At 41.9% G+C, this 10,629-nt stretch overlaps 1 protein-coding gene across 1 annotated transcript in view; it reads right to left on the reverse strand.

Annotated features, from left to right (window-relative positions):
* The window catches only part of RNPEPL1 (arginyl aminopeptidase (aminopeptidase B)-like 1), a gene marked incomplete at its 5' end in the record, with an annotated part of 10,828 nt that extends 1,598 nt beyond the window's left edge, over positions 1-9,230 (reverse strand). Inside the window, 8 exons of the mRNA XM_010140297.1 lie at positions 3-94; positions 1,504-1,612; positions 2,659-2,771; positions 3,802-3,915; positions 6,248-6,483; positions 7,673-7,789; positions 8,225-8,376; positions 9,033-9,230. Coding sequence (XP_010138599.1) covers positions 3-94; positions 1,504-1,612; positions 2,659-2,771; positions 3,802-3,915; positions 6,248-6,483; positions 7,673-7,789; positions 8,225-8,376; positions 9,033-9,230 — 1,131 coding nt within the window. The remainder of the gene's footprint in view (positions 1-2; positions 95-1,503; positions 1,613-2,658; positions 2,772-3,801; positions 3,916-6,247; positions 6,484-7,672; positions 7,790-8,224; positions 8,377-9,032) is intronic.
* Between the last annotated feature and the right edge of the window lie 1,399 nt (positions 9,231-10,629).

The following is a 10,629-nucleotide window of genomic DNA, read 5'->3' on the forward strand; positions in this document are numbered from 1 at the left end:
GCCTCCACTGGTCTGGTCAGACTGGATCCCTGAGATAAGTCTGGCTCAGCTAACGGAGGTCCTGTAGCATTGAGCCAACGTTCAAACTCCAGTCCTGGAATGAGAAGCACCAAAAACGTCAAGCAGGAGTCTCTGCAGGTGGCTTGGCTGTCTCAAGGATCAGGACTGCTTCTAGTACAGTTATGAGAGGTTCTAACAGCAGCAAAGCAGAACAACCTATAGTTACAGCGACCTAACAGTCTTCGCAATGGGGCCAGCCTTCACCACAGGTGGAAGATTGCCAGCAACACCTCTCCAAATTTAACCATGAGTTTTCTGGAGCTCAGTGTTACACTGAGGACATACAAGAAACATAGATGCTCTTCAGGCAGCCAGGCTAACAAGTATCTATGATCAAACTATGTTCTAATACAAGATTTTTTTGTAAATGCATATTTCTCTCTCAGAATTTTGAGGAAGACTGAAGAATATGGGAAAAACCTGCTTCATAAAAAAAGAAAAAAAAAAGAGGCGAGACAGCTGACTAAACTCCTCCTACTCCCCAGCAAAACCAAGCAACTTTAAATTCATTTATATAATCAATAACTAAAACAACAACAACAACAAGTTTCTCCACAAGTGGCAGAGCTAGCGGAGCCTGGTTTCCAACCGAGCTCTTCCCCTTGACCCTTTACCACCTTAGCATTACCACTCTGGCAATACTTCCCGTTCCACACCACCTACCCTACAACTCCTCACTCCTGCCTCACCTGAACATCAGCCAGGCAAAAGTCAGCACGTGCTGTGGTTAACCTACTAGCCAACCATTGGGCCAAATAAAACACGGTACCGCTGGGCTCATGCTGCAGCTTCTCCCACAGCAGGCTCACTCATCCACAACTCTCCAAAAAGCCTGAAGGATCCAGGTGCCCTTATGAGCTGTAGGCCACTGCCAGTCCAGTTTAGACTGACAAAGGACACACACACAGCAGGATAACATCAGCCTCATTTCTTTAAGCACGAGGGCTAATAAGCACCTAGTAGATTACGGACCTTTAATAAATCTACCAACAGCTATAAACAGAAGATATAAAGGAGAGCGAAACATTACGGAAGAGATTTCATATGCATGGATAGGACCTTGGAAATGTTACAGCTTTCAAAGCATGTTTCCTGTAATTAACAGGTGAAATTTCAAAGGGTGTTCACCTTTTCCTTGCATCTGAGCATGTGTAGATCTCACATGCATTTACCACTCTGTCTGCAGTGCAAAAGGTCAGTTAATGAGAAAGTTAACTGAGGGCTATCAGCTAATTATTGCCAAAATTGTCAACAATTTAAGATGCTCTCATTCCCCAAAATGGAGACAGTAACAATAAATCACCACAACCACTTCTATCACAAACATCTTGTTCTTGCCAAAGGATTTTGTCTACTTTAGCATTTTCTTTCTTCCAAGCCAAACACAAAATTTACCATCCAGACTTTCCACAGTGTTTACAGTTAACTAAGTAAATTCCCTACCTGCTTTGCTCTCAACACATTGCTCTTTCAGCTCTGGAAAAAAATTCAGGAAGGAATCCAGAAGATCTTGTGCCACAACGCTGGTAAATTTGTACTTCTCAATGTAGGCCTGAAACAGTGAAAAGGACAAATTATGGTTAGGAGAAAGACAGCTTCCTTTTGATGCAGAACCACTGCATGCAAAAAAAAGAGATGCAAGAATGAGAACAAATATTTGGGAGGTTAAAATTAAAAGAATAGAAAAAATATTCTCCCTCCCCCACTCCAGATGAGGAAAGCACCATAACAAGAAAAAAATTGGGTAGCTGCAAATACACTGACAGCAGAGTACGGGTTTTTTCTTTTTCTGATACAGATCACAGATTACGTTAACTTATCACAGGCAGGAAGGTTTCCTTGTACTTCACACTAGGGGCAAGTCAGAACATAGCTGGCCACTGTCTTATTCACTGATAAATTATGCCCTAAAGTCATACTTACAGAGCTAGAGATAAGAGAAAGATGGAATGGAGGATGGATGGGAAGAGGAGGTGAAAAAAACCGCAAACAGCAAAACCAAAAAGCAATGAGTTGTGTCACTTTTCAGAAACAAGTCAAGAACTGCCACAATTTTCTACAGGTTTTGCAAATGTGCTCCAAGAACCCAAACCTGCACCAGTGTAGGAAACCATGCCCTCTGCCACTCTGGCTAAAGAAAAAAAAAAAAAACCAAAACCCCCAAAAAGCTCGTATTGTAAGATATTTGAATGCTTACTTTATAAAACTGACATCCTACCACCCCCCCTGCCACTCTGGCTAAAAAAAAAAAAAAAAACCAAAACCCACAAAAGCTACTACTCTTTAGTCACAGCGTTCCAGGCCCAGACAATCAAAGCTTTCTAATTATTTGGAACACAGAACAAGAGGTAACAAACATATACTACTACTCTGTATTTAGCACCTCATAAGGTCAGAATCTGAGATGAAAGACGAGCACAAGCACATGGACTTCAGAGAAGTCTTGCAGAAAGAATCATCTAGGCTGACAGACAGCCCCACAGCATCACCCCTCTCAGACAGGCTGTATTCAGCTTTACCCCTATCAATTAGCCACAGTGACAAAACCTAAAGGAGAAAAAAAGCATCTCAAGAGAAACCCGTGCTTATTCAACTCACTCTTAGGAAGGAGTCAAAGTGTCTTGGGTCACCACAGAGCTGGGACAGGTAGTAAACAAAGCAGTAGCCTTTCTCATAGGTGAAGAGGTTCATTAAATTACTAGGATTTACACCTGAAAGAAGACAACAACATTTTCAGGCACACTAATGAGGACACTAATTTCCAACCCCTCCAAGTATACAGACCCCTTAGAGATCTTTGAGTGGGGATGCAGTGACTTAAAAACAAAACAAGCCTGTTGTTTGTGCAAACACAGAGGCTGGGGAAAAAAAATATCATTGTAAGCTAAGAATTAATTCCCAATGGAAAAAGTCACTTCAAACTAGAAGCTACTGAAAACACACCTGGAACTTGAAGACAAATCCTTTCTTTTTTTCAGTGCCAAACTCGGGGAATCACCTTACCACAAATTTCTAAAGATATCAATATGAAGTAATCACTACACATTCCTTTCTTGAGACTTCCAGCAAATGCTCTTCCATTCTATCTGGTTCCAACATCATCTTCACTTGCATTTTAGGTTATTCTAAATATAATCTAGACTGAAGACTGCTTCATACCCACCTCCAGTGGTGAGCACAGAATGAGAGAACCATCAGTGAGGAAGATACATGATGCTGGAGTGCAGACATGCACCTGGCTCAGGGAATAACCAAATAGCCTCCGCATAGCTCCTCAGGAGAGCAAGGACACGTGTTTATCTATATGCTTATGCATACATATGTACTTCTTACATGAACACATAAAAATAGGATTATCTGATAGCACAGGATTCTATGTGATGGTTCCAAATATTTTCATTTAAACTACTTTACTTTACATATTCAGAAGCTCAAAACCACACAGCTTTCAAGGCAGTTTTTCACGCTGTTTCTACTCAGCAAGCAGAAAATTTGTACTGAGCTTCTACTTCGTGAGTCTGGTCTCTTCTTAAACACAACAATGTTTATAAAGATGAATTAGCCAACTTTGAAGAAAACTTCATGCAAGTTTCCTTATTAACTTTTAGAGTGGTTTACAAAACGGTATTTCCTTTTTTCTTTCTTTTATAAAGAATATGTAAAAAATAGTCTTTTGGGGCCTATATTCCAGCATCGATATACAGAAATGCTGTGTGGAGCAGGTTCAGCCAAAAGCAATACCTGGCTCCAGTTTAACCTGAAGCTTGCTGACCGGGTTGTCTTCTCCAAGGAGCTTCATCTGTCTGTGGAGAGCATCAAGGCGGAATGCAGTCTCCAAACACGTGAAGGCAGCCCCTACCCCAGAAAGAAACATATTATTTGTGGGAAAACAACTAGCAAAACCTGACCTGTGCAGAACTAACACAGGTACAAAATAAAAGCTACTGAAGGTGTAAAAAACCCACACACAATAGCGAGAAATAATCACAGTAATAGCAGAGAAATTTGAGTGCAAAAAATCCTCGCAGTTGTAATGAAAGGCAGAACCTAAAGCAGTCCATTTACTCACTCTGGTTATGCCCCAGGCTGAACTGGGAATCAAAGCAGCATGAAAACTGTGCTGAAGTTTACATCCTTGACATCACCTTATCAGTTCTTGCAATATAAGCCACACAGCACTGGAGTAAGTATTGTACAGGGAACTTTCAAGGAGCAGTCGAGTGCTACAAAAAAGTAATGTCCCTGACAGACACATGATTCCACATTCAGTGCCAAGGATATTACCAAGCAAATGTCACCCCTTGGGTGAAAACAGAAAAGCATTAGACTTAGTCGGTATATTACAGCTCCTGTGGGTCTTTTTTAAACTTTATGTAGCATCCTACCCATTTTGGATCGCAGAGTTTTCACCTTCCACTCACTAGGACTTCTCTGACAGCTGCGACTGGGTAGGCTGCTCTTTCTCTTCTTGCTGTGGCACAGAGCATTCCATGCCTTCAAGCCAAACTAGCTGCATTACACCAGCAAGCCAAGAGATCTTTCCTACGCTTGCAGATGTAAAATGCTGTGGAAAATGGATTTTCAGTTCAGAAGATACTTAACTTCCCGCACTATTAACCCTTCAGCTTTCTTTGCTCAATCTTTAACTTCAATGACAGGGCTTGTTAAATAAAAATCTCAAGAGTCCTGATGTACATACACAGGAATCTGACATAAACAAATTGAGAACTAAGAACCAGGATACATTTGGGAGATGGAAGAACCTGAACCGACAGAGAAAGGGGCAGATGTGCTTCACAGGGAAAAGCAACAACAGGACAGCTAGTGGTAAGGGCAGTTACTTCAAGCTACAGGGAGGAGGATTAAGCAAGATCCACAAGGTGTGGTAGTCAGTGTTCTCCTGTTTCTGTAACCAGTCTCATTATAAAGATGCCTTTTTATTAACAGCAGAAGATACTCCAGAAATTATGTCAGAAATGGCAAGATTTACATCAGAGCTTCATCTTAAAAACAAAACAGAACACAAACAAAGCTTTCTAAAGAATGGCACAGGGAAAGGCATTTTGTAGCTTCCTGAACAATTACTTCTTGAACCGACCAGCCTAAATTTCAAGAGAATAAACCAAAATCAGCAAGAATCTTGTCCTGTGTCAGAGGGACAGGCTAAGATGGGACAGAGGACAGGTCAACATCTTCTGACCTATTCATGTCACTGCCATGTACAATATAAATATGACTTCTAAGAACAGCCCTAACCACTGAGAATTTACTCAACATAAAACAGCTTTCAAAGATACATAACATATATTGTAACATCTCCGTATGTGCTCAGAGCACACGTTTTCCCCCAATTTCATTATCATCAGCTCATCTACAAAAACAATAGACGTGAATAAAAACAAAGGCACCCTTCTAAACACTCTGGCTGCCAAGATTTCCAGGAATTCTTCCAAGATTGTTTACAGCAGACGAGTGGGAATACACATGGTCCAGGCTTTTTAAGAACGTAACAAGACAACCTAGAGAAGTCTATGTTCCCATGATTCACTTCAGTAAAAATCCAACTAAACTGAAAAGCAATAGGAATGATTTACCACTTACACATTCTAACGACAGTACCACACAACTGACCTGTGAAATTCACTGATATAAGCCAAGGCAGGGCTGTACAATCCTACCAAAGCCTCAAGCAGACAGACCGCTACGTAGACATGTCCTTTTATTTTTCCTAAGTGCTATTTCCATCATTCTTTCCAACAGCAAATAGCTACTAATTGATCAGGATTAGAGAGACGCTTATTCAGAGGATAGATATTTCACAGTGTAACTGTGGTAAAATTTCTTACATCTTTCTCTGAGGCATCCCCTGCTCACCTGGCTCTGACATCTGAACATCTCCTTGATACCAAACAGCAGATGCAAAGTTCCTGCAAACATCCTTACAACACTGAGCTAACATACCTCACTCAAAGCCCCTATTACCATATTGATTCCACCCAAATCCAAAACAATGTCAGACTCTAAGCATCTAAGATGTCCAATGCAAAGTTTGGGGTCATGTGTGTTCCAAAAATAAAAGAAGAAAAACAGTTCCCACAGACTTTTGAGCTCCCAAGGCAAATATTCTATGCAGCCAACTCTCAGTTGTTGGTTAGACACAGCGTAAGAAGCATTTCTGCATCAATACCGTAGGTCTCGGTGGTGATCCGGCGCTGTGCATATGTGGCGAGCCCCTCACTCAGCCACATCTCCTCCCACGTAGCATTGGTGACTGCGTTTCCAAACCAGCTGTGGGCAACTTCATGAATGATGTCAATGATCAAAAACTCGTCGCTCTCCAGAATGGAAGAGATGATAAAGGTCAGGCATGGGTTTTCCATGGCAACGATAGGGAAGGATGGAGGAAGAAAAACAATGTCATATCTAAAATTAGTGAGAGAGAAGAAAGAGAGCAGAAAGGAGATATGTAAATTACAGCTATTTCTAGACACACAGTAACATTTTTTTTCTTTAGGGAAGTCTCTTCTGAGACTTTTTTGTGACTTTAGGCACCTCTGGTCTAGAAAGTGATTTTCCTAATTCTGCTGATCAGGGGATCACAGAGTTTATTCTGTTGGCCAAGGACCTGACCTAATCACCTTAGGAGATAAAGACTAGACAGTCTTGTCATGTGCAGCAGATCCAGCACTTCTCAGAAGAATCATGCTCCTTTCACATGCACAGGTTGTATATCTGAGAGTCAGAACCACAACATTTACTCTACATAAACTGCCATGTACGGAGTATCAAGTCCCCAGGGGCTCCCAGGAAAGAGAGAGGCTGGGAAATTATAGAAGGAATCAATTGATTTTGTGTACCTGCAGCGTCAGCAAAAGGACTCTAGTTTGTTTGCTTCAGAACATAATATTATTTGTTTTGTTTTCTGAATTTCCCCTGCAATGATCAGCACTGTCACACTGGGCCACGTTCTCAGATTATTTCAAGCAACTTTCTGTAAGTTAACAAGATCTTGTTCTTCCTGCTTACCTTGAGCAGAGAAATATCGGCAGCCTTTGTGAACATTTTCTCTAATCCAAAGAACGAAGGCATTCTCTCAAAAACATTCTCTTTTAATACACAGTCAAGCTTAATCTCAGAAACTACTAATGTTGGTTTTAGGAACTAGGACTCTCAGCGAGTCTGTACTGAGTCAGGTTTTCAGCACCCTCAGGCATACCACAATAAATATATCATAAGTCAAGTACCATATGTAAAAAAAAAAAAAAGATAAATACATCTGCCATAAAACTGCCTTAAATGGTATCTGGCCCAATGTTGAATTTGCACCACAAAACACTAAAGTATGTAAAACCTTCACTCCTCAGGGAAGATCCACTATTTAGAAAGCTCCAGTTCTGCCCACCACACCAGGCAAAACACCACTGTGCCTCCATGGTCCTCCCTGTCACTAGCAGGGACAAAACTCCAGGGTTTATTTCCAGCTACCACAGTGCTGCCAGTTGAGAGGCTCATTTGTCCTGCTATTGCTAGCACAGGGAGAAAGCATGGTAATTTCTCAAGACTGTTTTATTTTGTTCTCATTACACATTCCTGGGAGAATTACTAAACTCACCTTCCCCATATATATGGGCCATACAGACTCTCCGCAGCAGTCAACCAGCGCTCCACAATGCCAGAAAGCTTGCTGATGGCTGTTGGCAGCAGGCAAGGCTCTGCCCACACTCTGCTCCTGTCAGAAAACGGAAAACATCAGGTGATACTTCAGCAAACTGAATTATCTCTTAGAAAAAACAGCCTGACTTCTCACCAGACTTCCATGTATGGTAATGGTGCTATGGGGTCTCACGTCAGGCTCAGGCCTTCTTTAGGCTAACACTCTATGACACCTGGCCAGAGGTAATCAAAGAGCCCTGAAATAAGGCAACGAGGCAAGGAGCTGTCATGACTACAGGCGACCACGAGCAACAGTTATGAAAGACCAAAGTATCTTTACCAGTGCAGTGCCATGAATTTGTTTACACCCAACTAAACATCAGACTCTCCGAACACTCACAGCTCATGGTCCCAACTGTTCCCTTATCAATGACTCAGTGTATTTACTACTTATGACATGAAGGACTGCACAGAGACACAAAAAGGACAATCCACTCACTGCAAATCTTACCTTGGACCTATGTCTGCATGTGTAAGGTCTCCTGCCACCAGGGCCACTAGATAGGCAGGAACTGGGTATTCCATGTAAAATTGATATACACCTTCCTCTTCTAAGTAGGTACTTTGGGTGGCACTCATCAACACCTGTAGGCCTGCTGGAGCCTGGAAGACCAACAGCACACTCAGCAATTCACTAGATGATCACAACTGAATGACTATACCACAAATCTCTCTGGTATTTTCATCTACGCCTGAGGATGTACATTAGAAACAATCATTTTGATAACACAAAATCTAAGATTTCTGTGAAGTTTTTATACCACAATCTACCCAGCCCATGAAAACACACCAACAAAAAAACATTGCTCCTCCTATATTGCATGGGTTCTTATGCCAGCTGCCCCAAAAGTGCCCACATACCAAATCACTTCATCTACACAAAATGCAACATTATTTGATGCTGCTTTCATACAACTTGCTTTTTCCCTTCCGAGAACTGATCAAATACAGTTGAGTACTACTATCAGTAACCACTATAGGAAGTGACCAGCCAAATCCTCTCTTTCACGCTACCCATTTCAGGGTTACTCTTTCAGCATTGAGCAGTGAAAGCCAAGACCCAATCGTGACAAACGGATCTGCCTTTGTGGCAGCCCAAGAACCAGAATGGGATCTAAAAAATTTGCAGTATTTTTTACAATACTAAATGTCACAATCAGTATTTTCTCTCATGTGTCCATACACAATAGGACTATGCTTCCACAAGTTAACAGCAGCTGAGTACTCCACGAACCATTCAGAGCCGTTCAGTCACTCACCTTGACAGTAGCTGAATAGGTACATTTCACTGCTGGTGTGTCGAAGCACGGGAAGAAGGACCGGTTACACACTGAGTGGCCCTGCGTGAAGACAAACGGCTTGGCGTTGCCATATGTCAGTTCTGGGTCCAGCCACCAGATCTGGTGAAAGATGATGTGAAAAAGAGGTGAGGGAAAGGGACACGTTATAAGGATGAACTGCCAAAAAAGCAAAGCCTGAAATCAAGAGGGTTGTGGAGGAGAAGAAACACCTCCGCCTTTTGGCTGCCCAGATGGATATCCTGCACAGGGTACATTTCCATTTCTACCAGTACATCTTTCTACCCCTGATTATTTGCCATGACTACTCTGAGTAATTTCTTACCGTCCACTGTGGACACCGAGAGGTGTCACACAACACAGCGTCCTCCCACCACTCACATTTCCTATTGAATCAATTTGCTTTGTTAACAAGTCCCTAACAAACATCCGCACAACCTTCTTCTCAGAGGGAGTACTCTGAATATCTTCATGTTTTTAATTCAACACGAACAGGAGTAGTAGGGTCAGGTAACACAGGCTGAAAAAAAAAAAAAACCACAACAAGAAAACCCCCACAAACCAAAAAACCCTGAGGCTGAACAGTGTACACAACCTTATCTCTGACCCTGACCCTGCCCTGCTGGCTGAAGCATCAAACATTCTGACACTATGCAGAAAAGTCAGTGTATGTAAGAAACATCTGGTCAATGACACTGGAGGCCTCTTTTTACAGAGTGGATAAGGAGATTCTGGGTGGTCACAAGAAAATAAAAACTAACAAAAAACACCACTGAGTATGTCAGTTCTCAGTATCAAACAGCAAATAAATCATGAGTCATCAGATAATTAGAACAGATTAAGAATAATATGAAAAAGTGCAGTTATTTGCCTTTTCGGTTTTTCTGTTTCAAATGTAATGTTTATGGTTTCACATGCTTCCTGCCTCCAACTTTGAAGTGTAGGAACAATTTTAAATAAGGATTTTCTTGTAATCCTAGTACTCTGGAGCTGAACTTTTACAGAAAATATCAAATATTATGAAACTTGCAATAAAGCTGGAACCACTAGAAGTCTTGGGAACAGTCAAGCACAAGGAATAAAACTTCTGAGTCTGTGGAATTCTTAGATCAAAGCAACCAATAAATCTGAATTCAGGGAACAGCAGTTGTGCCGACGCTAGTTCAGTTCTGGTCCTCAAGAGAAAGCAACAAAACACTTACAGAAGAGCACCCGGGGTATTACATCTGCTCTCGTTTTAACAACATACCGCAATTCTGTCTCCTAGTTAACCTCTCTGTTCTGGAAGGCAAAGTTTTCTCTCTGCCCCTCTGTCCTTTGTTATCTTCTTGCCTTGCCTTTCAACCCTTTCCTCAGACACCAGTGCGCTCCTCTCCCAAACGATCCACTCCAGGTGCATCGCTGGGGACCAGTGAAAGGTCAGCAGCTGCCCTTCAGCGTGTCACTGGCCAAATCACTAGGGCCACACCAGAGGTGCAGGACATAGCTACAGACTTCCACTCCATGGATACCTGCATTCACGGCAATGAATATCATCTCTGTGGTGTGACGTTGTGAA

This window comes from Buceros rhinoceros, unplaced genomic scaffold (genome assembly GCF_000710305.1).
Source record: "Buceros rhinoceros silvestris isolate BGI_N320 unplaced genomic scaffold, ASM71030v1 scaffold21467, whole genome shotgun sequence".
Taxonomy (NCBI): Eukaryota; Metazoa; Chordata; class Aves; order Bucerotiformes; family Bucerotidae; genus Buceros; species Buceros rhinoceros.